Raw genomic sequence first — 27,628 nt, 5'->3', positions numbered from 1 at the left:
CGAGCGCGGGGGCCCTCTGGAGACAGCTCTGTTCGGAAGGACCCCCCCGCCGGCCAGTGGCGACGGCTGTCGACAGTTTATTAGCCCTTAATGCCGTGGTTTTCAACCAGCTGTGCGGCTACTGCCGGGGCATACGGAGCTCTTCAGAGGGTGGGCAGCCACACCGCCGACTAGCTGTTTAGTTTTACAACCGGCTCCCTACGTGTAATTTATGTCAATGCAAATAAAAGTCACGTGGATGCAATTTGTTTCTACTGCCCAATTAACTACACACTGAAATGGAAGTGCATTAGCGATATGATAGTCCAAGGATTTGTTGTAGAAGTACACGGTAAAAAAATGAGAAAGCAATTCTTCAGTAATGCCCTGCTTGGGGTGCTTTTGTGTTATGTCTCATCTGGTAAGCAAGTAGCTTTAAGTGAGCTGCAGCTTGGGGGTATCCTACACAAATCAGACTCCTGAAAGGCATACAATAGTCATAAAGGTTGAGAGCCATGGCCCTAATGCTTTCAGTACCAAGATACTTTGCTCCACGCTTATCACTTCCTCTGGCTGAGAATCAGGCCAGCAGTCCCAAGGTCCAACTCTCCAGGCCGGAAATCAGACCCACCAGCACAGGTTGAAAATGCTCTGATTTTAATATGGCTTCTCCAGTGCTGCACCTTTCATTCTCATATCAAAACCCCCTCTCTGTATTACAGCAGCTCTGGCTTGGCTGGTGTAAAACACTACATCCCTCTCACTAGGACCTTTTAGTACCACAAAGGTCACGTACTGGCTCTTTCATATAGCTGATTTATTTTTCCCTAGAGGAGTCCATATTGCATGTGTCTTCTTAAAAGGAAAGTGACAGTGTTTCAGTCCTTGGAGCCCATTGTAGTCTCAGTTAAGAAACTGTACCACCTGCTGTTAAACTCCATAACTAGTTTTCAAAGGTCAGGTGCTTTTGTGGCAGTAAAAATGAGAACAGTCCTCCAAATAACTTCAAAAGAAAGTGTCTATTTATTAAATGGGTCATACTTAAAACTTTCTCAACTCTATATAGTGTGAACACAGTACTGGTTCCCTGGCACAGGCAGTTCTAAATCTGTTGAAGCACCCTCCTCCTCTTTTATCACTTGTTTCAATTTCCTTCAGTTTTGATTAGCAAACTTTAGCCAGATTGGGACTGACTTTTGAAGGTGCTCAGAACCCTTTACTTCAGCTGGAGTTATTGGTTCCCATCACGACTCATCTCTGCTTCCTCCTGTAACAGGAGCTTTCACCAGTAAAACATACACAAGGGTAACAAACCTTTCCCAAGTATAAGCAATAAGACCTTCTCTCTCTCTCTCTCTCTCTCTCTCCCCCCTGTGCTGCTGATTTCCATAATCCTGACCAGCAGAAGCCAGAGGGCTTCCCAGTGAGCATAAAAACGAGAGCATGACCTACACATACCTCTTACTGTGATAGAAATCTGCACAAGAACTTTATTACAACATTTGGCCATTTGAGACCTTCACTAATAACTAGTAAAGACATAGTGACAAAGTTTGAGGAATAAAATATGGGAGTAGAAGGGAAGAATTACATCTGCATCTTTTAAAAAGTACAAATGTAATTTACACATGAGGAAAAAACCTTCAAAATCATTAAACAAAAGTAGCTCAGCAATTTGCTGTATCTTCAATATGGGCCTGAGATGTCAACAGAGAATTGTAATTGAGCTCTCTGCTTATGGGACAAAGTTCTAGTCCAACTCTTCTGGTCTATTTCAGAATTTAGCTTCGTTCTAAAGAAATAAGCTTTCTGCTGTTTTCAACTGTTCCAAAGAGTAGATAGTTTTATGTAACTGTGTAAAGCACCCTGTGACTTTAATGTAAAAGATGCTACATAAATGCATGATAATGTTGTTATAAGTCAAGGCAAATATGCATTTACAAAGGTTAATTTTGTCATTTATATAAAGGTTCTTGTCTTCTGAAGGTAACATGATTTCAGCTTCTGCAGGCAGACATATCCGTATGACAGACAAGGACCCTCTTTCTAAGACAGTATCGCTCAAAATGTGGATCCTGAATTACAAAGTTAAAATTATCCCAGCCCCACCTCACACTCCTCACTTCTCAGAAGTTCATGCAGTTTAAGCTGTTTCCTGTTATTTACACTAGAATTAAAAATGGGAAGGTCAGCTATCGGCTAGGATTTCAGGATATTCCTCCCAGAACTGGTCCCCAATGATGTCACAATGCAGTGGGACAGCTTTAGTCCTCGTCCGTGTCACTTCAACTTCCTTCTCTTCAGGTTCCTTTGGCAGTTTTATTCTTTTTGTAGTGATTTCGTTAACCTGCAAATATAATTGACACATGAGTATATTTATAAAAGGGCTCTGAAGATTTCATAAATTATTGAAACAACGAAAAGTCCTCTGGCACCTTATAGACTACAGAATTAGACCTGCCTCTGGAATCTCCATTCCAATGCATCTGACAAAATGGGTCGTTGCCTACGAAAGGTTATGCTCCAAAAATTGTTAGTCTCTATGGTGCCACAGGACTTCTTGTTTTTGCAGATACAGACTAATGTGTCTACCCCTCTGATACCTGTCATAAATTGTTGATTTGGTCTTGTTTACATATTAAAAATAAGCCATCACTTCCACTTTTGTCCCCTCTGCCTCTTGACAGTTTTTAACTTTGTACCAGAACCTACAAATCAAAGCATATGGTGTCACTCAACTACCAAAAACAAGGCATACTGAAACAATTTTTCCAGTCTAAACTCATACCATGCAAGTCATCTATTTACACGCTTTTGATACTGAAGGGATCTGATTACAAGAGTGCCACTAATTAATACTATATAGAGGATTTTCACTGTAATTGCTTCAGGATTCATTTTTCACTCAGTATCTACACCGGAACATTTTTAGTTTCTCACGAGTTGTTTCAGCACGACAAAAAAAACACAAGTGGCAAGGTGCAGGGGAGCTGTTCACTGAGCCAAATACTAAGATGACATTCCAGTATAAAAGCAAGTATGCCCCAGTGTATATATAGGGTCCTACTAATTTCACGTTCCATTATGGCCAATTTCACAGCCATAGCAGTTGAAAATTCATAAATTTAATGTTTTCAGCTATAAAAACCTGAAACAACTGGTCACTGTCACATGGCCTTAAAAAATACCTACAAATACTTGGAAAGCTGGGAAAGAATATATCAGTTTTTATGTAAAAAGTGGATATAAAACCTCCTGAAATGGCCTAATATTATCAATGGAAGGGATGTGCAAGAAACAAGGAGACAAATGGAACCACTATCTCTACCTGTAATATATCAGTTCTCTTCGTAAAGTGCCATAGAAATCACCAGCCACAAAAGACAACTGATTTAGGCTGTGTCTACACGTGCCCCAAACTTCGAAATGGCCATGCAAATGGCCATTTCGAAGTTTACTAATGAAGCGCTGAAATGCATATTCAGCGCTTCATTAGCATGCGGGCGGCAGCGGCGCTTCGAAACTGACGCTCCTTGCCGCCGCGCGGCGCGTCCAGACGGGGCTCCTTTTCGAAAGGACGCCGCCTACTTCAAAGTCCCCTTATTCCCATGAGCTCATGGGAATAAGGGGACTTCGAAGTAGGCAGCATCCTTTCGAAAAGGAGCCCCGTCTGGACGCGCCGCGCGGCGGCAAGGAGCGTCAATTTCGAAGCGCGGCTACCGCCCGCATGCTAATGAAGCGCTGAATATGCATTTCAGCGCTTCATTAGTAAACTTCGAAATGGCTATTTGCATGGCCATTTCGAAGTTTGGGGCACGTGTAGACACAGCCTTAGCTATTAGTAATTCTTTTTATGTATAACCAAAAATGCAAATAATGAGCAAATAATTGTGGTGGACTGTAGCCAGACATGCACCCCCCATTTGGGCTTTTCTTCTTCTCCCCACCACTGGGAGAGACAGAGAGAGAGACAGAGAGGGAGACAGGCAGCCTTTGATGTCCTGGGAACGCAGGTGTGCTGTTTCGCCCAGCCTCTCTACTATATACAAAAACCAGACAGTGAATGGGCTAGCTAATGGCCACCCTTCTGGCTGATCTCGGTGATTGACACGCCTGATCACTGCCCCAGGAAGAACAGGGAATCTCTGCCCATCACCTCCAAAGGTGCCCAACTGTCCACAATTCACAGGTGCAAATTGAGTCTTGCACCTTCCCTGGGAAACCTGGGGTTCAAATACATTCCTCCCGATTGGCCACTTGAGACCAGGAAGAAGCCTACATGACAAATGGAGTATAAAAGGGGTTTGGCAGCCCACCCCCATTGGAGTTCCAATCACCTACACCTGCTGGCCAGGTCTGGAATTGACTCCCGAGACTGGGGACGCCTGGTTCGTATCTACTTCTTCCCGAGGGACTGAGAGAAAGATTCTGGGTCACACCGGAACTAGGAGGCAGGGGTAAGAATTACACCTGTATTACACTTCTTTCCTATAGGAATTGAGGGAAAGACTCTGGTTCCACCAGGTCTAAGAGGCAGGGGTGAAAATCACACCTGCAATGTGCCTTTCTTGTGTACACATTAATTGTATTAGTTTAAGCTAGCTAGTTTGTCTAAAACTTTTCTTAAGTTAAATTGTATTGTTTCCCCTTTAAAAACCACAAGTACTAACTTGTACTTTAATCATTTGTCTTAGTTATTTATGTTTCTATCTTTGTATAAATAAAAAGTAACTGTTAAAGCCTCTCTAAGGCCGCGTCTACACGTGCACGCTACTTCGAAGTAGAGGCGCCAACTTCGAAATAATGCCCGTCACGGCTACACGTGTTGGGCGCTATTTCGAAGTTAACTTCGACGTTAGGCGGCGAGACGTCAAAGTCGCTAACCCCATGAGGGGATGGGAATAGCGCCCTACTTCGAAGTTGAACGTCGAAGTAGGGCACGTGTAGACGATCCGCGTCCCGCAACATCGAAATAGCAGGGTCCACCATGGCAGCCATCAGCTGAGGGGTTGAGAGACACTCTCTCTCCAGCCCCTGCGGGGCTCTATGGTCACTGTGTGCAGCAGCCCTTAGCCCAGGGCTTCTGGCTGCTGCTGCGGCAGCTGGGGATCCATGCTGCATGCACAGGGTCTGCAACCAGTTGTCGGCTCTGTGGATCTTGTGTTGTTTAGTGCAACTGTGTCTGGGAGGGGCCCTTTAAGGGAGCGGCTTGCTGTTGAGTCCGCCCTGTGACCCTGTCTGCAGCTGTTCCTGGCACCCTTATTTCGATGTGTGCTACTTTGGCGTGTAGACATTCCCTCGCAGCGCCTATTTCGATGTGGTGCTGCCCAACATCGAAGTTGAACATCGACGTTGCCAGCCCTGGAGGACGTGTAGACATTATTCATCGAAATAGACTATTTCGATGTCGCTACATCGAAATAAGCTATTTTGATGTAGTGTGCACGTGTAGACGTAGCCTAAGTGTAATTTTTCCTCCTACTGCTGTACCCGAACTAAACGCAAACCAAAGAACCCAGCCTGCCCTGGCTGCTTAGCGTAGCTGCTGGTGCGGCATCACCCCCTTTGCCCCACTGGACCTTTAGCTGGCACCTGGGCATCGGCTCACATGGACTCACAACCATCATTAGCTAGGCCCTAATAGAGTAAACCTTTTCATATCTGGCAGCCCCGGGACCGGGAGATTGCCAGATATGCAAATATTCCAGTTTTTCAAGAGCAGCTGGGGAGAGGCACAGGCAGGGATCAGTGCCCCTCCCCATAAAAAGTTCAGCTCCTCCTGCCCCCACCAGTGCCAGCTCCCCACAACTGCTGCCCATTTACCTTGTGGTGGGCACAGCGTGAGCTGCTGGTGGGCCTTTCATTTGGCTGTACAGCACAGGGAGCCGCTGGCAGGCTCAGGGATTGTGGCACAGGGAGCCACTGGGGGGCTCAGGGATTGCCACATGGCACAGGAAGCTGCTGGTGGGGCTCAGAGATTGCTGCACAATATGGGGAGCCAACCCCCTCCTGTCTGGACACCAGGGACCTGTAAGCACCCTGGCTGGTGCTGGGAGGAGCAGCCACAGCACAGCAGGACTCACCTGGCAGCTTGAAGCAGAGAGCTACCAGGGGGCGGGGCGCCTTGTGCAGCCCCCAAGACTGTCTTTAAAAACAAAATAAAAAAAGGAACCATGTCATGTGTTAGGGTTTGCTGGCGTTATGCCAATTATCTGAGAGTTCCAGTTGATCAAATACCAGATGAACAAGAGTTTACTGTAGAAGGAAACACACATGCCTCTACTTCACCTCTACCCTAATTCATAGCTTTTAAACAGTGTTTTTTGGTCTGATGATCATCTGATACCCTGAATAAGCCACAGAATTTCATTCATGCATCAAGCCCATAATCTTCTTGAGCCAAAGCTAGCTATAAAATAGATGGTTGAAAATTATGGTTAAAGTTCCTCCATTAACAGTTACTCTGTCTCTGTCTCTGTCTCTGTCTCTGTCTCTGTCTCTGTCTCTGTCTCTGTCTCTGTCTCTGTCTGTGTGTGTGTGTGTGTGTGTGTGTGTGTGTGAGATAGATATAGATATAGATATATATGGAACAACTCATCAAAATAAAGGGGCATGAGGATTGAATATTCAATGTGCTGAACAGTTTTAATTGTGCCATAACAGAAATACTAAGGTTCCTAGCCTACTCAGAGCTTTGCATAAGTGTTTATTTTTGGAATATATTATATGAAACTTGGAAAAAACAGTCAGTCATTAAAATTTACCAGCCAAGACACAATATCTGCTTACCCAACTTTATCATGACTGATTAAAATAAATAAATAAATAAATAAATAAATAAATAAAACCACACTCATGAAAGAAGTATCAAGTATGAAAAAGAATGGAGAAATTTTCAACACTGATTTCAGTAGCTCATGCATGTACACAGTCAGCCTGTGCATAAACTGCCAGAGATATTTTGTAAATGAGTCAGAATTCAAACATGAGTTTTCAAAGTATTCAGTTTGACACAGATACACATAACACACCAAAAGAACAATTACTCATTTTTAACACCCATTCTTTAAAGCCCCTTTTTCCTTAATATCTAGAATACAGCTATATATAGACGTATCGCAGCCCCTGAACTTGAGATTATGACATTTAACCTTATGAAACATTGAGGTCGGGGTTATAAAGTAAACTCTTTCATATGCAGCATTCTATCATCCAGCTCGCTCAAACAACCGCATTTTAACCATTAGGAAATTTTAATTACATTTGCCATAAGTACAGTATAGTGAAAGTAAAAACAAATAAATAGAGCAAATACAGTGTAAGTTTACAGCATACAATACTATTGTTGTTGCTAAATAAAGTACTGTGCATACATTTTTGTTTGTTTATTCATATCTAATCTTGTTTTTCTTTAGTGTTATGCATTGCTAGCTATACGTCTCTATTATCCAAAATATTTGAAAATGCGGCAACCTCTTGGTCCTGAGGCTGCTGGATATGAAAGAGTTTACTGTATTGTGGTTTGTGAATTGCATGTAGTTTTTTATTATTTATATTGTTTTATTACTTATTTTTGTACCTCCCAGCCAAAGAGCAGGATCCCCTTGCACAAAGTGCTGTATAAAGAGCAAACAAAATGTTCCTGCCAATTTACTACAAAGATGAGACAACAGATGTTTGCAGACAGAAGATGGGAGAGTACAAGGAAACAATGAGATGATATTGTTAAGCAAAGTAAGCAGTGACCCCATCACATCAACCGTCTAATTGTTGTCAATATTTTTGTAGGTAACACAGCAAAGGAGAGTTTTAAGGAGGGATTTGAAGGAGAATGAGGTAATTTTTAAAATATTTATGGGGCAAGACATGTGTTTGAAAATTTAGCTCCTGGGCAATGGAGACGTACATCACAGGCCAACTGACATCTGTTTACACTGAATGAGAGGTTGTAAGTAGTGTGGGGACTAGGCATGCAGTCAAGATGTTTTTACCTTCTGCCATACTAGAACTGTTCCCTTCCTATACATCAAGGGCTCATTGTTGTAGTTAATGTTGAATTCGGAAAACAAAATCTCATTCTTGTCTCCAGCCAAAGTTCCCTGAAATTGAGAAAAAGGAAATAAAACATGTACCTTGTAGCCTAAATTTATTTATAAATGGCTTTTACATAGCAAGTGCGGTAAATGTTGAGTGTAAGTAAATAACAACAACAACAACAACACACATACAGGAGTTTCTAAATCTTCCAACAACGTTATTAACTCATTATACACACAGCGTCCTCATAAAGTAAGAAAGTGTTATCTCCTTTAGCAATGTGGGCATAGATAAGCAGAGAGATTTGTGTGTTTGTCTTCATTTTTATATATGTATACAACAAAAGAAGGTGGGGAACACCACCCACTAAAGGCAAGCAGAAGAGAGAGATGGAGAAAGTGGTATGCCGAACAGTATCTAAAGAATCATTGTCAGAGTTGAGATTAGACTTCAGAAATCGCTGACTCTCAGTCTTATACTCATACCACTTCTCTTCTGAGGTCAGTAACATTTCATATACACAGTATTATGCATTTGAATCCATTGTTTACAACATTAAATCCTGTTTGGATTTTAGTTAAAGTAAATCATTTACCAGTCAAGTTAAGGTCTTTACAACACAATAATAAGACAGAAATCCAAAACCAATACCATCTCCAGAAAAAGAAAAGCATAAGTGCATACTGGAAAAAAAAAATGGCATACTATGAACACTTAAGCCAGCTGGTCTTCTCTCATGGGCAAGACATGTCTTAATAAGGCTGGATAACTGGATCTTCTTGGGAATGGGTTCTGCATATGCCCATCATTCTATTAAGAATAAGATCTTTCCTTGCAGTTGATGCTAACAAGACAATGACTTTAGCAAAGATCCCTACCTGCAATCTGTCTTGTGCTTGGATTGGTGTCAAGCCTCTTTTCTGTACAAGCATCCAAAACACTGTGTTATAGAGGTTATTAATGTGACCTGCAGAAAAAGGAAATGATGTTAAAGGACAGGCAGACAATTTGCAAAGTCCAGATGACTATTAATTCCCACAAATTCCTGCAGCTAGATTTTTAAAATACCATTACTAATATTTGTAGTTACGTGATATCATCATAATCCAATCTCATGCTATATGGCATAGTGGATCACCTGACGTGGTCAGAAGACTGATTCCTTGCAGCTACATACAGCATTTCATATATGTTAAGCAAGGTGTATTATCACATATGTTAGCCAGTGGTTCCCAAACTTTTGCAATGGTGACCCTTTTCACATAGTAAACCTCAGCGTGCAACCCCCTCCCCTTATAAAATGAAAACACTTATTTATATATTTAATACACTTATAAATGCTGGAGATCAAGCAGGGTTTAAGGCAGAGGCTGCCAGCTTGCAATCCTCCATGTAATGACTTCATGACCCCTCCCAAGGGGTCCTGACCCCAAGCTGGGGAACCCCAGTATTAGTCACTGCCACAGACTAGGTACTAGCTTTGCAACAATGACCTGATCTGGCATGGAAAAATCATATACTTGTCATTTGAATGCTGTAATTTTGCTACACAATATTGCAGAATCCGAATCTGAATATCTCAGTTAAAAAAAAAAAAATCCAACTAATGATTCTAAAATTTCCGGTACTGAGCTTGTTTTCAGCATTTTAGTAATGACAATCCAATATCAACTATGGATTCCACATTATTCATGGGCGTACTTGTAAAAATAATAAGAGTATTAACACACAAAATGAGCAATTTCTCATACAATACATTGCTCTTTCTAAAAGTTTCAGTGGAAGTTAAAAGAGGAATAAAAATATAAATTGGGATCTTTTAGAAAGATTATTTGAGAATGTAAAATCTGCTTTCTAAGAATGTCAACAGACTCTTCAGCAGCTTAACAGCTCCAAAGCTGTCTTATTAAACAAGTACGCTCTGCCATGCAACATCATCTTTTTCACAAAGGGAGTAAGGGGTCTAAGATTTTCACCCCAAGACAAAAAAAGGACCCAGCAGTTCGAAGTTGTTATGCTAAAAAAAAAAAAAATCAACTGTTTTTGTTTTCCTGATATCTAAAGATACTTACAATCTGCTTGTCTCCAGCTGAGATAATCCTTTAAATTCTGGTTACTGGGATACAATATAACTCGTCCATCAAATCCTGGGGGATACAGGAGCGGCTGGTCCTTAAAATAATCATTCCAGTAGAAAACATAACTGGAGGCAAACTGGGAGACCACGTGAGTCATGAACTTACTTGCAAACACAAAGCCGACAGAGAGAGGAGAAAGACAGAGAATACAGTAGATATTAAAAACTATCTTTTCATTTGTAATTACTTGGGTATCAGTGACAATATTCCCTCTAATTTTTCCATCCGCGTGTGGAATAAATGTCATGTGCACTAAGGCATGTGCAGATGTGCACCACCAGTAGAAACATGCTGCTGGCCATGGGTGTTCTGCTAATCAGCTAGGCAGCATTTGGATCTCTCGGTAGCTACCCAAGCGCTCACTTTACAGGGAACACAGATCAGTGGAAAGGCTTCTCCTGGACCTCAGTGCTTCTCATACCATGGCTCTATAGACTACTAATAGCAGGTAGAACTTTTCTGAGTGGTTGAGGGAAGTAAATAAATTAAGATCCTAATACTGCAGGTTGGAAGATGAGAGAAGTTATTGAAAAAACCCTTTTGTAGAAGATTACTTTAATTCCCCCTTTCTCTGTTTGTTTTTAATTTTGTTATTGAATTTACATTTCAAAACCATCATACACAGAAACATAACATCAAATACTGAACAGCTAATTAATCTCACACATAAATGCGAAAGTGAATTGTGTAGCTTACACCTATATCATGCAGGTAACATCTGTACAGAAGCAAGGACAAATAAAAGCAGTAGGTGCAAATGCCAGACCTCAAAGACTATGGCTACACTACTGGCAGTGTTATATCTCTTCCAGTTCAAGTTTCATGCCTCTCGACAGTGTCCTGTCTAGAAAACAGCCATGTAGATGCTCTTGGCCCCTTTTGTCAACATATAGGGCTTCTAGTTCACCGGGCAGTTCTGTTCTGTCAAGAGGGCCAGGCAGTCTGGCTGCTCTCTGCTGACAGAGTGGCTTGCTCTTTCAATCCACTTTTATGTGTGGATACAATCTGCAGACAGAAGTTTTGCTAGGAAACCCCTTCCAAAAGTCACATCTGTTGACAGATGCTTCTCATGTAGACATCGTCATAATGCATTTTGAAATAGCAACCAGCTATTTTGAAATAGCATTTCTGGACACAGTGCTATTTCAAAAGAGTGCCATTAAGTGGGTGCCTCTACACTAGCCAGCTACTTCAAAGTAGCTGGCACAACATCGAAATAGCACGTGTTGCGTCTACATGCACCATGCGCTATTTCAATGTTGAAATTGATGTTAGGTGGCAAGACGTCAAAATCGCTGCTCCTATCCGAAGATGGGAATAGAGCCCTACTTCAACGTTCAACGTCAAAGTAAGGCGTGTGTAGACAATCTGCGTCCCGCTACATCGAAATAGTGGGGTCCTCCATGGTGGGCGTCAGCTGAGGGGTTGGGAGACGCTCTGACCAGCCCCTGCAGGGCTCTATGGTCGCCGCATGCAGCAGCCCTTAGCCCAGGGCTTCAGGCTGCTGCTGCTGCGGGTCCATGCTGTGTGCACGGGGTCTGCAACGGGCTGTCGGCTCTGTGGACGTCGTGCTGTGCAGGCCGAATGTGTCTGGGAGGGGGCCTTTAAGGGAGTGGCTTGCTTTTGCCCCAGACGGGCTAAGTCCAGCCTGTGACCCCATCCGCAGGCTTTGCGGGCCCCTTATTTCAACGGAGAGTGCTTGTGTGTGTGGATGCTCCGCACTTCCTTCCAGGGCGGCTCCTTTCGACGTTGAACATCGATGGCACCAGCTCTGGAGGACGTGTAGACAATACATGTTGAAGAAGCCTATTTCGATGCTCTTACTTCGAAATAGGCTACTTCCATGTAGTGTGCTAGTGTAGATGTAGCCTCTGTGTCTTAATAGCTCCTATTTCAAAATAGGCGTTATTCCTCCTGTAATGAGGGTTATCGATTTTGAAATAACACACCATTTTGAATTTATTTTGAAATAGCATGTGTGCAGTGAAGACACAAAGTTTTGAAATAACAGCTGTTTTCTCACAATAACTGTAATGTAGATGCTGCCAATGAGAACAATTAACCATGGGAAAAACTGATAAACTCAAAAGAAGCAATTACCTTGCTCTTCTTTTAAACCAGTTACTTTTCTTTTTAAAAACAAAGCTGTATTCATCACTCTGTCCATAAGCCATGACTATATCTTCCAGCTCCTGCATCACTGTCTGGGCACATTTAGTCATCAGATGGAGAGCACGATCATCGTTCGGCTTACTGAAGCCATGCTGCTCAGCAAAGCTTCAAAGAGAATTAGAGATTCAGAAGGAAATTATCTTTATAAAACCCACTCAGGAAACATACAAATATCGTGATGGGAACTTTCTGAGTCACTATAGGGGCTCGTCTGCATACTTGACTCAGTCTAATTCTTGATCTTCCCCCCCACCCCTCCACTCTCTGATTTGCTCACCTTGATTATCTTTTTCTGATTTGTCCTCCTTGCTTACTGTTTTTGGTTCTCTGTGTCTTAAATATTGAGTCTGTTCTGGTCTGGATATGGTCTGAAGAAGTGGGTCTGTCCCACGAAAGCTCACCTAATAAACTATTTTGCTAGTCTTTAAAGTGCTACTTGACTACTTTTTGTTTTGATAGCGTATAGACTAGCACGGCTTCCTCTCTGTTACTATAAGTACTTGTTGTTTTCATTACATTTATTTCCTTGGAACACTGTTGGCATGGATGTGATTATTGGAAGTCAGTGAACTCCAGCTAAGTGTCAAAAATACTATGCAAAAAATCTTCCTGCTTCTGAGTCCCATACACCAAAAGTGCATCATCCTCAAGATCAGACACCAACTATTTACCTACCCTTCAATGACGAAATTTGAAGTAGCCTAATGAGGTGTTAACGTGCATATTCAGCACCTCATTAGCACAATGGCTTCCACAAGAATTTCAAAGTGCAGACTTCGAATTGCAGATTGACAGTGTAGATAGAGCAGCTTCGAAATAAGCACCCCACTTTGACATTCCCTTACTCCCACAAAACTAGAGTGGAGTCAGGGAATGTCGAAGCGGGGTGCTTATTTCAAAGCTGCCCCCATCTAGACTGTCAATCTGCAACTCGATCTCTGCACTTTGAAATTTGCTCTGCCGCCATTACTCTAATGACACACTGGAATATGCATGTTAGTATCTCATTAGGGAGCTTTCAATTGCCCCATTACCATGCCACCTACTATGGGAGATGGCATATGTAGAAGCACCCTGTGTTCTGTCAATGGGAGGTATATGGGTTTTCACTATTAAGTCACTCTTTTGCTATAGCACATTCAGACTTTGGAGAAGTCACATCAGCAAGTTCCCAGAGCTTGAGAACGTCACTGGATTTGTACAAAATAAGAGTCAGCTAAGTATCATCACCTGAGTGGTGCAGCCTGTGGAGGCTATAACCCCAGGAAAAAAGTGCTCCATCTGACTCTGAGCAGCCTGAGGGAGAAGCCCACAGCCCAGATGACTACAAAGGTGACTGTCATGCTTCCATACCCACAAGACACCAAAAAATGTCATTCCACTGCACACATTCCTGTTTTTGGGGAGAGGATGAGGAAACACCATGACAGGCATGCAGTCATGCTGCTTAATGCTTTACATCTTTCTAGAGACACAAGAGCAGCACTGCTACAGTGAGGCAGTTTTGCCTCTGCAGCACCACAGGAAAGCCTTCTTTTGATCCATCTCGCTAAGAGATAATCGCTGCCAGTGCTCCAATGTTTTCTGTTCATGGGCACAATAAAATTTGTCATGTGCACCAAGTCATGTGTGGATGTGCATCACAAATAAAAACACACACTGTTGGCTGTGGGCACTCTGCTAATTAGCTGGATGGTACCTGAATCTCTCCTTGGCAGCAGCCCAAGCACTCATCTTAGAGGGAACACTAAATAGACGAGGAATCTTTCAACCCACCCACATCTAAACTGGCAACCAGGTCAAATTCAGTGTTCAGGACCTGACATTTTCACAGTCCTGATCACCATAGATAGCTAGATGGACCTCAATGTTAGCTGTAGACCAGGACTCAGATCCCAGGGTAACAAGCACAGTACAAACACCTATCTAGAATGGAAAACCATCTGCCCACTGGGAGACAAATGTTCCCAGAATGCCAGTCCCACTCCTTCGCCCCAAGGAAACAGTTATGGCACTTCCCAGCTGCCCGGAGGCCTGTGATGATGTGACACTGAGGTGCTACTACACAGGCATACACATAAGGGGTCTGGTCGGCCAGTCCCAGCCTGGCAGATGCTTTTGACAGGCTCTGTTGGTTTACGGCTGCCCGACCTTGCTATTGTGTTTGGATTACTTCTCCGGGTGTCCGGACCTTGCGTAGCAAACTCGGCCCTTGACAATAAATACTGGGTTACGCTGCTCTGGCAGCAGCTAAGTGAAAGGCCGGTCACCTCCCCAGCCCCGTGACAGAGGCCGCTAGCGTGTGGGGGGTCCAGCCGCACCCAGCACCCTCCTCCTTCAGGGGTGCCGCCACCCAGGCGCGGGGGGCCTACACACAGACCACCCTGCCCAGCACCCCGGCGCGGCCCCCGAGACTCAGCCTGGGGCACCGCATGTCGGGAGCCAGTCTCCATGGGAACGGGGGGTCGTGCTGAACGCGTCCGCACGGGAACACCGAGCCCACCGCTCACCCCGGGCACTGGGCAAGCGGGAAGACCCACCGCCTCGTCCCAATCCATCACTCCCATTGGCTAGAGCGGTCCACCGCCGGCCACGCCATTGGCTGCCAGAGCACCCCTCCCGGAAGTGCCCCGCCTTCGCACCGGTGGAAGTTGCGGCCGTCCAGTCGGGTGACCACCCAGCAGTTGGGCAGGCAGGTGTCGTCCGTCTCGAAGTCCCGCACGTACTCGAACTTGCTCTTCGCCATGGGTGCCCGGCCGCCGCCCAGCCGCGTCTTCGTCCCGGGCCCAAGCGCGGCAGCTGTAGTGGCAGCAGCCCGGGCAGCTTCCCGGACGGGGCCCAGCATTCCCGGAACCGGAAGCGGTCCCCTCCAGAGATACCGGAAGCGTTCTCTTCTAGCCCGCAGCTAGACACCTCTATGGTGCGAGGCGGAGGAAGGGAAGGGTGGACTCTGGTGCCTGCAATACCTGGGGGTGTGGCACAGGAGTTCGCTGACAGGGACTAGCTCCTCTCCCCCAGCAGATGCTGCCCTGGTTCCCGTAGGCTGGGGCTGGCCCGTCTCCATGTGCAACGTCCTGACCCTCTGCTGTGGAAACGGAGCCGGAAGGTGGTTGCGTCGGATCCCCCTGCAACCGAAACACACACACACGCGCGCGCGCTGCGTCCGGCTCCCGCGTGCATTTCAGAGCGCGGACCGCCGTGAGCCAGACAGGCTCCTCCTCTCGAGGGGGAGGCAACACTCCTATGCCCCCGTCCTTACTGAGACTGCTCTGCGCAAATCTCCGCGGCCGCGCAGCGGAAGCCTCTCCGTGCGCCAGGCAGGCCGCCGGGCTGCAGACGCCGCGCGCCGCCCAGCGCTCCTCCCGGGAGTCGCCATGGCAACGCCATTGTTGCGCGTTTCCCTAGCGACCGCCGGGACGCGGGCGGCACGTGGCGTCCCGCCGTTGCCATTTGCGGCGGCCCGCGGCGGGGGCGGGGGCGGGGGCGCGGAGAACGTTTGCAAAGCAACCGCAGGAGACAAACGGCCAGCGACAGAGGGAGGCGGCTGAGCTCACAATCCCCGACAATCCCCCTCCCGCCGGGGCCCATGGAGGGGGGGCCGCAGGAGGAGCCCCCCTGCCAGCCCCCCCCCAAGGCCAGACAGGAGGCATCCCGCTTGGAGCAACTTCTCCTGCACCCCCTGTCGAGGCAGGGGGGCAGGGAGACGCACCTCCTGTACCTCCCCTCCAGGTCAGGGCCTCCCCATCAGCTGCTGTCCCCTCTCCCTGCACAGGGCAACCCCTGCAAGGAGCTGCACCCCCTGGATGGGCAAAGTGCCCCCAGCAAGCTGCTGCCACCCCCCTCAGCTGTGTTGGCATCTGGGGAGCCAGAGGGGGAGAGAGGGCCCCGTCGGGTGCTGCAGGCAAAATCAGAGGAGCAGGAGCACGGGGGCCAGCTGGGGTGCAGCAGCTGCAGCAAGAAAAAGAGGGGTGACCTCAAGGCCGCTGTGGCCCGACGAGCAGGGAAGGAGGGGGCCCAGCTGATGGCTAGTGGCACCCTCAAGGGAGGAGGGGATAAGGAAAGAGGGAACATAGAGGAGACACAGAAAGAGGTAATAGTGAAAGAGACTGGGGGGGACAACATGGCTTTGGACACTGGAAAAGACATCAAGACAGAGCAGGTCGAGGCAGCTGGTGAGGACTGCAAGGAGGGGGAAGAGGCTGGATCTGTCAGTGGCCTGGTTTATGCCAGCAGTGATGTCCCTGTGGCTCAGCTACCTGGTGGGTTTGGAGCACAGCAGCCACAAGACCTGAAGATCCCATTGACGCTCCATCCAGTACCCTCAGGGGCCAGGATCCAGTTTCAGGGACCATCGCCGTCTGAGCTGATCCGAGTGACTAAAGTGCCCCTGGCCCAAGTGCCTCTTAAAATGCAATCCTTACTGGAACCTTCAGTCAAAATAGAAACTAAGGATGTGCCCCTCACAGTGCTGCCCTCTGATGCAGGTATTAGTCTATGGCAATGGAATTGGAATTTCCAAGGCTTCAACAAGTGTTGCCCCACAGTTGGAATTTTATCAGTTAGGAAACAATGGCCTTTCTGTGCCAAGTTGTGTCCAATGTCATTTCCACCTGCACTGAGAGTGTAAACATACAGGATTATATTCGGCTTGGTTTTACAGGGCTCTGGTCTGTTGATGTCTGTGCAGCTGCATCCTTCAGGTTTGACTTTAGCCCCCAGTAGCAGGTATCTGATTCTTCACTATAAAGTCCAAGATTTTCAAGAAAAGGAGCCTAAAAACAGCCTTTAAAGTCCATGTGTAGGCACTGGCCCAATTTTGAGAGTGCAGGCGGCCCAATACCGAAGTGAATGCTTGAAAATGAGGCAAGTTCCTAAGTATGCAGTAAGACTGCTTTTAGGCTCCGATTCTTGAAAATCTGGGCTTAATCTTTAAAAATGGATTCAAGAGCTCAATTGTGGTCTTTTAAAAATAATTATTTAAGAGATATGTTCATGGCTAATGGACTCTTATCCTTTGATTGGTAATGCAGGGTTTAAGTAATGGGTGTATTTCTAAATACCTTTCATAGAGGGACTGCTTGCTAAGTGAGTAGAAATCTTCCACCCTTAGGTTATTAGCTCAAATTGGGACTGGAAATTGGTTGCACATGATGATCATTTAACAGATTAAGTCCTTCCAGCAGAGGTGTCCACTTCAGAAAAACTTTAGCACCACTTGGTAGACTTAGTGGAGAAGCCCAGCATTGAATGGTTATGAAACTGAAATACCATATTACCATGGAATGTCATCCCTGCAAGGTCAGGGTTTGGGTGCACTCCTGTTGCAGTGTGTATAAGCTTACACTGATGCTGTGGAGTCTTTATAAATATATGCATTACATAACACTGTAATTAGTCAAATGAAAAAAAAACAATTTTTAATATGGTGAAATCTGCTCTGATCTGTGAAATGTCAGCGAGACCACGCCACAATAACTGATGCTGTCATGTCAAATATTTAAATTATTCTTTATGCGGCATTTCATTTATGGCTAATCATTACTCCACTTTCTCTTAATTGACAACATTTGAACTATTTTCCCAGGGGCAAGTCTGGGAGGCATATAGGTTCCAGAATCCAAGTGTTATCTTGTGTTTGCTGGATTCTTTCTCTAAATATGATCTACGGCAACATTGCATGTGCTGTCTGTCTAATGGTATTCTTTCCCAATTTGTCTTATGTAGGGATACCAGATACACCATTTAGCAAAGACAGAAATGGCCATGTAAAACGTCCAATGAATGCATTTATGGTATGGGCAAGAATTCACCGGCCAGCACTAGCCAAAGCTAACCCAGCTGCCAATAACGCAGAAATCAGTGTCCAGCTTGGATTAGAGTGGAACAAACTCACTGAAGAGCAAAAGAAGCCCTATTATGATGAAGCTCAAAAGATTAAAGAAAAGCACAGAGAAGAATTTCCTGGTAAAAAAAATGCATATACTTCCTTACACTATGCTTTACAAGTTTGCATGACTCAAAAATATTGACTTTATAAAGTAGTCTTAGCCTAGTGGAGTGTTCTGCATGGACGAGTACAGATGCCAAGAAGGGGAAGTGACAGGTAGAGAGCATGAAGTAATAGGAACAGGCATCCAGTCCACTAGGACTGGGAAAGTAAAAGCCATATAGTGAATGAGGATCAGTATGCTGAATGAAAAGGAGAAACCGCTATGTGGGTGTGAGAAAGAGGAGGGTCCTCAACTTCTAATGTTAGGTTCTTGGAGCACTGTATTCTTAACTCTGGATTCCCTGTGCTTCAAGAGTTGCTTATTCCTTAAAGGCATTTTAATATAAAAATATTAGATACTACGGTGACAAGGACCATAGAAATGCCTCTGAATAGATTGATTAATATATGTTTCAACCTCAGCTGTGGATTAACAGCTTCTAGCCTGAGAGTAGTAAAGTAAATAATAATAGCATCCCATACTCGTATAATTAAAAATAAATAAATCTATACCTATAACACTAATTACAAGATAGATTATTAAAAGGGAAGGGATTTTCAAATATAGTTTACATTTTAACAGGTATTCTGTTTATATCTTTTCATTCACGATTGGGCAAAAAAATTAATCTAGTCAGTTTCTCATATAAACAATTTTTAGTGAGTTTTACTTTGGCTACCTCTACACTAGAAGCCTCTCTGTCTACAGAAGTTACCATCAAAAGAGATGTTCTGACCAAACTTCTGTCAACAGATCGAATCTACACGTAAAGACACATGGATCTTTTGATCTGCTCTGTCAACAAAAGGGCCCCCCAGAGCATCTATGCAGCTTTTTCGTTGACAGTTTCTGATGACAAAATGCATTTTGTGTGTAGATGCTCCACGAGTTTTGTTGACAAAACCCTATAGTGTAGACATAGCCTTTATGTTTCCATGCACAGATATAATGCTGCAACATTTAGGTTGCAAAACTGCAAGGGAATGTTAAAGTCAAAAACGAATGTTAAAGCCAAACAAAAATCCCCATGTTCACTGAAAATGCGTTTTCATGAAATATTGCTTGAGATGCAGCAGAAATACCAACAACGAAGGGTTCTGTGGCACCTTATAGACTAACAGAAAAGTTTAGAGCATGAGCTTTCGTGAGTTAACTCACTTCTTCTGATACGTGACAGAAATACCAAGTGACTTGTTCATTTCCCATTTACTCCAGTTTTAAGATGTTTATATTACACTAGTCTAAGTAATTCAGAGATAAATGAGGACTCAAGTCTGGCTTTCTGTGTTTGACTGGAGGACTTCTTGGAGGTTCTGATATGTGGAATGAGACTTTTTTCAGTTCTCACCCTTTAACTGAAGGGGGCAGAGTAGTGAATCCTTAATAAAGTATTTTTCTCATGAGTATTTTAAACTGGCGGAAAATAGAGTTTTAAACTGAATAAATGTCACTAAAATAGAAATTGGTGCACTCTTTGTGATGTCATAATCCCGCTTCTTCTCCAGGCTGCCACAGAGTAATTCCAGAATAGACAAAATCTCAATGTCTTATGTCAACAACAAACAGAAGACAAATGATAATATTAAACACTTCCAAACAGTCAGGCTTTCTTTAAACATTATAAAGTAACAAAAAGTCTAAAATGCTTAATGAAACCTCACAGGTATAAATAATCTCCCCTCACTCAGTGGTTTGAGCATTGGCTTGCTACACCCAGGGTTGTGAGCTCAATCCTTGAGGGGGCTATTTAGGGATCTTGGGCAAATAGATTTAAAAAAAAAAAAGGGCAGGGGGGTGCTTGGTCCTGCCAAAAGGGCAGGGGACTGGACTCTATGACCTCCTGAGGGCCCTTCCAGTTCTATGAATTGTGTGTGTACCTTTGAAAGTCTATTTCTATTTAATTGGTGTATGTATCACAGGGAAATCTAATTCTGCCTGAAGTAATAAATGTATTGCTCCCATTGGGCCAAAATCTTTCTTAATTTTTACATCTCCACTGTCTCACTGGTGTAACTGAAATTTGCACAGGTAAAGGTGAAAATTAGGGAGCCAGTGAGATTATAGATCCACAACCACGTTTTTAACATTATCATATTTTTTCAAAATAAAGTATCAGAGAGGTAACTGTGTTAGTCTGTATCTTCAAAAATGACAAGAAGTCCGGTGGCACCTTGTAGACCAACAGATATTTTGGAGCACAAGCTTTTGTGGGCAAAGACCTGCCTCGTCAGGTGCACGCGGGTCTTTGCCCACGAAAGCTTGTGCTCCAAAATATCTCTCAAAATAAAGCCCAAGATCTTTTACCATTTTCTCCTGTTCCTTCCCCTCATAATGTGGTGTTAACTTACACTATGCTGGCCCCTCTGGTTTTGTGATCCTGTATCTCCTGTGGTGATCACATAATAACATATGTTAATATCAAAAGAATAAAATAATGCGCTTTGATATGGTGCTCAGCCTGCCGTTACATTGAAGTGAACGGGAGTTTTGTGGCTAACATCAACCAGAAGAGCATTTGCCTTTCTTGTAGATTCATACAGAATTTTCAGAATTGTGGATGTTACAAAGGAAGAAACACACCCATACGTGTATGAAATCTGCCTTAAGCTTTCTCATTTCCTCTCCTACAGGTTGGGTGTACCAACCACGACCTGGCAAAAGAAAGCGGTTCCCACTGACGGTCTCTACTGTATTTTCTGGCACCTCTCAGAACATTATCACTACAAACCCAACCACAATTTATCCTTTCCGATCACCCACTTATTCTGTGGTCATTCCCAGTGTACAGAACAATATTGGACATCCTGTCTGTGAGTTTGTTTGTTTAGTTTTGGTGAATTAATTCAATAATAATACAAAATCTGTATCCTGTACAAGGTCAAGAATAGCCCAGCATAAGTGTGTTTAAGGCAGCAATCCAGTGGCAAAGATGCGCAAGTGCATAAGGTGAAGGGCATCAGAAAATGTGTCCCAGGGAAAGATGTTAATAGTGTGGTGATTGCTACCATTTTAAAAGCTGCATCTAAACTTGCAGGTCCAGTTTTGCATACGCCCTTGTAGATGTGCAGTGTTTCCACGGCCACAGTTTTGCATGTACTACAATTTAATTGCATACACAGCTAGAATAATTATGTATTTAACTAGCTGATTTGCCTTTTGCTGTAGCCATGTTGGTCCCAGAATATTAGAGAGACAAGGTGAATGAGGTAATAGCTTTTATTGGACCATCATCTGTTGGTGAGAAAGACAAGCTTTCAAGCTTATATAGAGCTCTTCATGTCCTGAACAACAGCTCCGTATAAACTCAAAAGATTGTCTCTGTTGTAACATAACCAAAGCTGACACAATGAAATATATTACCTTGCCTGCTTTGTCACTTTAATTTGGAAATCTATACAGTTTGAATGCACAAATCTAAATTTCTGTACGCATGAAAACCTGCTTATGATGAGAGCATCATGCACAGAAAAGTGCATGTGCAAAATTGTACCCCCATAATTTTATCTCAGTTGGGGCTTCCTTTTAAAGTGGCGTCCTATCTGGTCAGTGAAAACACATATTCCGTGCAAACCCCTTGATTTATGGTCCCATATCTCACCACTTAAGCAGCTCAGCAGTATTCGGATGGAGGACTTTTTGGGAAAGCCAAGCATGCCTCAGGAAGGAGTGTTAGTGAGTCACTTGTCCCAGTCTGGACAAGGCAGTGCTAGAGCAGCTAAGAAAAACCAAAGCCCTGCATTCATGGCTATTATGTAATATTTAGACTGTTACATGTAATAAAACCAGTAGATCCTGGCTAGATTTCACCTCGAATAGCTACAGCCTACCTACCCAAATTCCTTTTGTAGTTTTGATTGGATATGATATTCTTTTCCTGTTCTAAACTATTGTATAGTGTTGGGTACCTACTCTGTTTCTCACTTTTGAAAATGTCCCCCAAAATGCATTGGGATCATTTTGTAGGAAAGGAACACTCTAAACAATAGTACAGTTATCATTACAATGATATAGAAACAGGTCTATAAAGTATGATAAGGTGAACAAACACTGAGTCTGTCCTTTTGCAAAATAAATTAAAAATAACAGCTGTCTCTTGGGACAGTTGGATGTTTTCACTTGATTCTGCTTCTTAGCGCCATAATAAAACTCAGCAGGTTTACATCAGTTGAGAACATATTCATATATTCTGTATGTGTAGATTACAGGTCCATACCAGCTTCCGAAGTGGCATATAAGTGTGATTTATGAGGGTGTTACCCTAAAGCTGGTCTGGAAGGATGGGTTGGAAGGGAGCTCTGTAATAGTAGGATTTCAATAAAGCAGATTTAGAGTTAACCTAATGCCATCCTTCTGAAATTTGATAAGCTACCTAAATTACATTCAGCTGCAGATATCAGTGTGACAGAGGCGGGCTTGTTACTCAGCAGAGGTGTTTTGTGTTTGGTTTCTGTGGAGGGGATTTCCAGAGACATTAGAAATGTTGAACTGTCTCTGGTTTTGGTTCGGGAGATGGAGGGGGACTTTGCAATGTCTGTCTTTCTATTGGGTGTGTAATTAGCTCAGGTGATGCTTCTCAAAGGCTGTTGTTACTGGGACCCCTTCATACATGACTGATCAATAATCCTTTCTGTTTCGAAAGGTGAAGCCCCTTCTGCGATCCAGTTGCCAGCTCCTTCCATTCAACATCCAGGTCCAATTGCAATTTTCCAGCCGAGTGTTGGAAGCACCACACCAGTCGCTGTCCCAGCTCCAACTCTGCCTCTTCACCCTGTAGTCCCACCACAGCACTTTGCTGGACCTCCCCAGACAGAAGCTCATCATGTATCTTCTGGATCAAGTTGTTCCATAAAGAGACCTACCCCAATATGCATTGAGAGCTCCAGCAGGACCCCAAGTAATGCCAGTACTGCTCACTCCAGATTTCCTCCCTCTAATAATCAACCCACTAAGGAGTACTCAGGTGTTCCTGCTTGTTCTAGAAGTGCACCAATTCCCCAGGCTTCTCCCATGCCTCACTCACATCTTTATCAACCTCCACCCATTGGTCATCCAGCCACTCTCTTTGGAGCGCCTCCTCGATTTTCGTTTCATCACCCGTATTTCTTACCTGGACCCCACTACTTCCCATCAAGGTAATGAAGTCATTCGTTTAAATTCTAGGGAGAACATGGATGTGCTAAAGGTCAGTGAAAGCTACTGCTGATTGAAAGAATGCAAAGAGCGGAAGACTGGCCCAATGGCTTTTAGCTTGGGATTGGGAGGCTGTGTGGAAAGTGGGCTTGGAGCGACTGGTAGTTGGGTACAACTCAGAGCAGCTTCACGCTGGCACATCTCACAATTGGGGAGCTGTTAGGATGGCTTCAAGGGAAGAGGAAATAGGAGAGCTTGCCTTCTTCCCCATTGAATTCAGCAGAAACATATTGGTGGTGTCAACTCATGCTGCTTCTTCCGGAAGTGGCACAGTAATGAGCTATCCAGAAGATGCTAATGAAGTGTGGATGCAAATTTTCCACATCTCATTAGCATACCTGCACATTGTTCAGAGTCCAGAAGAAGCTCTTCCGGACTCCAAAGTACACGTGCAGACGTGTGGCCCACAGGGATCTTCCAGAAGATTTTTGGGGAGAAGGGGCTTCCGGAAGGAGGGTTTCCTTCTGGCAGATCCCTGCGGGCTGTGTGTCTGCACATGTACTTTGGAGTCCAGAAGAGCTTCTTCCGGACTCCAAACCACATGCCAATATGCTAATGAGGCATGGAAGATTTGCATCCACGCCTCATTAGCATCTTCCGGATAGCTCATAACCATGTGTGTAGACACAGCCATTGAGGAAGAGTTACAGAAATAAAAAAATCAGATAGTATTAAAACCACTATCAGTTCAACAGGGACTAGGTGCAGACTCCAGTGTCCTTGTAGAAGCCAATTCAGCAACACCCAAATATTCTGTTCAGGCACTAGGACCTGGTAGCCAACTAGTGCACAGAGATCCATGCAGAGAATTCACACTCCACAAACTTGGGGTCACTCTGAATAGGGGTATGAGCGAGCTCAGTGGTCATTTTCATAGCCTATGTTTTGTAAGTAGCCAGTGGTCCTGTATTTGATTTTAGAGGGAATTCAGTCTCACAACTGGAGGTGAGGTTTAAAGATCTGGGACCACATTGTGCTCTGATTTCCAAGCTGTACTCTTCTATTGATGTCAGCAGAATTTGCCCTCATGAGAAAGGGTAAGTCAGACCCATGAAAATCAGAGTACCTTATTGACACGTCATATCTGCAATACAAGTCAGTCTATGGGCATTTGTTAAGTTCAAAAACCTTAAATAACAGCCCCAGGTTACCATCATTTGAAATGCACACACTAGTATTGATGTCTTCAAGTTGGCCACTAAAGATGATCTGGCCTTTGATGTCCATCACTAGACAGAGCTCCTGAGCTGTTGGGTTTGGTTTGGTTTTTGCTTATCTCATAACAGTCGGTTTGGTGTTCTGGCAGAAACTGGGCTTTGGAAGGTGATATTTCCCACCACCAGGCAGACATCTCTAACAGAAACTCCTCTGCCAGTTCAGTTCTGTGGGGATTTTTGTTTGCGTGGAAACCATCTTTTTATGTAGCACTGACTGTGTAAGTGAATGCCTGTTCAAAACTGTGTGCTAAAAATTAGCCACTGGGCATGGAAAGATCTCTCGACTGTGTTTGTGCCAGCTGCTTTTGTGACCGTAGCCATGTGCTCACTTAAGACATGATGGAAGCCTGCCTCTTTTTTGAATCAGTACATGTCTTTAAACTGTGATATCGTTAGAGAAGGGCTCCATTACTTGTTTCACACACTTTATTTAATCTGCAGTGCTGTATAAATCATAACACACTTTGCCTTTGGGGGTCTTGAATCAAGATAACAACTCAGAGTCACTAAGCAATTGTTTTGGGAATAATTTTTATCACTTTGTATGATTCTTTTTCAGAAGTTCTTCATTTACAGCTAACAAAACAAAACAGCAGTCATATAGCCCCCTAAAGACTGAAAATGCTATTGGTATGAAGAAGTGGGTCTGTCCCACGAAAGTTCATCACCTAATAAATCATTATGTTAGTCTTTAAAGTGCTACATGACTGCTGTTTCGTTTTGTTAGAATACAGACTAACACAGCTACCTCTGTTACGACTCACAGCTGTCAGTTACACAATGCCTACCCATGTATCTTCATGAAGCTCAACCTGTTTACCACTGTGGGCTCTTGCTGTCTCATGTGGATGGCAGCCACACACAATCTATATACTGCCATACTGCCTGTGTGTGTTACATTGGCCACAGCTGTGTGCTGATCAGGCTGCAAGCAGGCCCCAGGTTGAGAACCACCGATGTATCCTCTTTATATAATATACTCTCAGGGACAGGATTACTTGACATCATTCTTCTTTAATAATAACCTAGCAGCTGCAAGACATGGTTTAAAAAGGATGGGTTTTAGCCTGCTTACCACACCTCTGTGAACAGTCACCCCAGAGATCACATAAACTGGGTTAGAACATAAAAATGGACTTACTGAGTCAGATGAATGGCCCATCTAATTAGTAGCCTGTCTTCCGACAGTGGCCCGTGCTAGATGATTCAGAAGAAATTAACAGAACAGAGCAATTATCAAGTGATCATCCAGTCCCAGTGCCTGGCAGACAGAGATTTAGGGACACCCAGAGCATGGGGTTGAATCCTCCATGCACTTACCTAATTCTTTTTTGAGTCCAGTTGTACTTTTAGCCTGCACAGCATCCCCCAGCAAGTAGTTCCACAGGCTGCCTGGATATTGTATGAAGAAGAACTTCCTTCTGTTTGTTTGAAGCCTGCTGCCTAATAATTTCATTGGATGACCCCGGGTTCTTAGTTTATGGAAAGGGTAAAAAACTCTTGTGCATGGTGTGGCAAGGTAAATAACACTTTGCTGCTGCACTGCTCATGATTTTCTAGAGCTCTGTCATATCCCCCATTAGGTTATGATGCTGGGTTTTATGGTTTTCAATACATTTGTTAAAATTCTCAATGGCTTGCTGGGCCCTAGTCTATCTGTCACATTATTTACATTAACAAAGAGAAGTGTTTCTAACAAGCAACTCCTTGGGTGTGTCCAGCAGCAAACAAAGCTGCATAGGTAGGTTAGTGTCTCTGTCATAGACCCTAGGTATGGCTCTCCTTGTATATTGAGTGGCTGAAGAGTTTATAGAGATGGGCCTGTTTAAGTAGCTCACTACTCAATGAATTGGCTGATGCAGGTTATCTGGGTAACTTTCATCCTTGGCCCCCAATAGAAATACAGCTAGTCATACCTAGTCCTTATGTAGTACAATTTAGCGTCATGGCAGAAAGCTTGATTTATCATCTTTTGGTCTTTTCCACTGCAGCACGTGCCCATACAGCCGGCCTCCGTTTGGCTATGGGAATTTCCCTAGCTCCGTGCCCGAATGCCTTGGCTTTTATGAAGACCAGTACCAAAAGCACGAGGCTATGTTTTCTGCCCTGAATAGAGACTACCCTTTCAGGGAGTACCCAGACGAACGCACACACAGTGAAGGCTCCCGCAGCTGTGAGAGCCTAGAGGGGGCTTCTTACTACAGCCACAGCCATAGCGAGGAAGAATATTTAACCCCCATGCCGCAGCTGGATATCGGAGCTTTGGAGAACGTTTTCACAGCAACCCCTTCCACGCCCTCCAGCATCCAACAAGTCAATGTGACTGATAGCGAGGAGGAGGAGGAGGGGAAAGTGCTAAGAGATTTGTAATTATTAAACCCTGTGCTAACAATATGCAGGAGTATTTTAAAATATGAATAAACATTTCAGTCCAATGATATCCTTTTAGTCCGTGTGTTCAAGGAGAAACCCAAATCACCCTGGCAGTAAGTGCAGATTGTTGTAAAAATGCTGATCATCCTGTAGCACTTTGGGAAGCCAGGCACAGACCTGGGGCTGTCACTGAAATCTCTGGGTTTTCACCTGCTCACACAAGGCCTGGATTTGGGCCTGGAATCACAGGAACATTCCTGTTCAGGAAAGCATTTAAACACCTGCTTAGCTTTAAACCTGGGTGTAAGTGCTTTTCTAAATAGGAACGGATTTAAGAATGTGCTTAAGTGCTGGCTCGAATGAAGACCTTGGCTGTCAGTGTCCCAGGACTTGCATTCATTTTGGCAGTTTTACTTTAGGTATTTTAGTAAGTGAAATAATTCTGTTCCTATGCCACAGGTTCATGAACAAAATGTAATTCTTAATGCAATAAAATGCACTGGAGGCTAGGGACTGGGGTGAGGAGGGGTAA

At 44.2% G+C, this 27,628-nt stretch overlaps 2 protein-coding genes across 6 annotated transcripts; one reads left to right on the top strand and one right to left on the bottom strand.

Annotated features, from left to right (window-relative positions):
• Positions 1-979: 979 nt before the first annotated feature.
• Positions 980-15,488, bottom strand: THG1L (tRNA-histidine guanylyltransferase 1 like). 5 transcript variants are annotated; one of them, XM_075009501.1, is made up of 6 exons: positions 14,969-15,194; positions 12,255-12,431; positions 10,089-10,258; positions 8,895-8,983; positions 7,971-8,078; positions 980-2,326 (listed from the first exon to the last, which is right to left on the bottom strand). In XM_075009501.1, exons 1-6 carry the CDS (start codon positions 15,169-15,171, stop codon positions 2,168-2,170), a joined length of 906 nt encoding a protein of 301 aa, XP_074865602.1. In that variant the 5' UTR covers positions 15,172-15,194; the 3' UTR covers positions 980-2,167. The 5 variants fall into 5 exon arrangements, with proteins under 5 accessions (XP_074865602.1, XP_074865604.1, XP_074865606.1 ...); XM_075009503.1 differs by lacking the exon at positions 14,969-15,194 and adding an exon at positions 14,837-14,955; XM_075009502.1 differs by lacking the exon at positions 980-2,326 and adding an exon at positions 2,595-2,687 and having other exon boundaries at positions 14,969-15,488.
• A 424-nt stretch (positions 15,489-15,912) lies between these two features.
• On the top strand, positions 15,913-27,093 carry SOX30 (SRY-box transcription factor 30). The gene is made up of 5 exons (XM_075009869.1): positions 15,913-16,810; positions 18,051-18,290; positions 20,947-21,126; positions 22,956-23,448; positions 26,715-27,093. The coding sequence occupies exons 1-5, from the start codon at positions 15,913-15,915 to the stop codon at positions 27,091-27,093; spliced, it is 2,190 nt and encodes a 729-aa protein (XP_074865970.1).
• The last annotated feature ends 535 nt before the right edge of the window (positions 27,094-27,628 follow it).

This window comes from Carettochelys insculpta, chromosome 15 (assembly GCF_033958435.1).
Source record: "Carettochelys insculpta isolate YL-2023 chromosome 15, ASM3395843v1, whole genome shotgun sequence".
Classification (NCBI taxonomy): domain Eukaryota; kingdom Metazoa; phylum Chordata; order Testudines; family Carettochelyidae; genus Carettochelys; species Carettochelys insculpta.
This window is presented reverse-complemented; position numbering and strand designations above follow the sequence as displayed.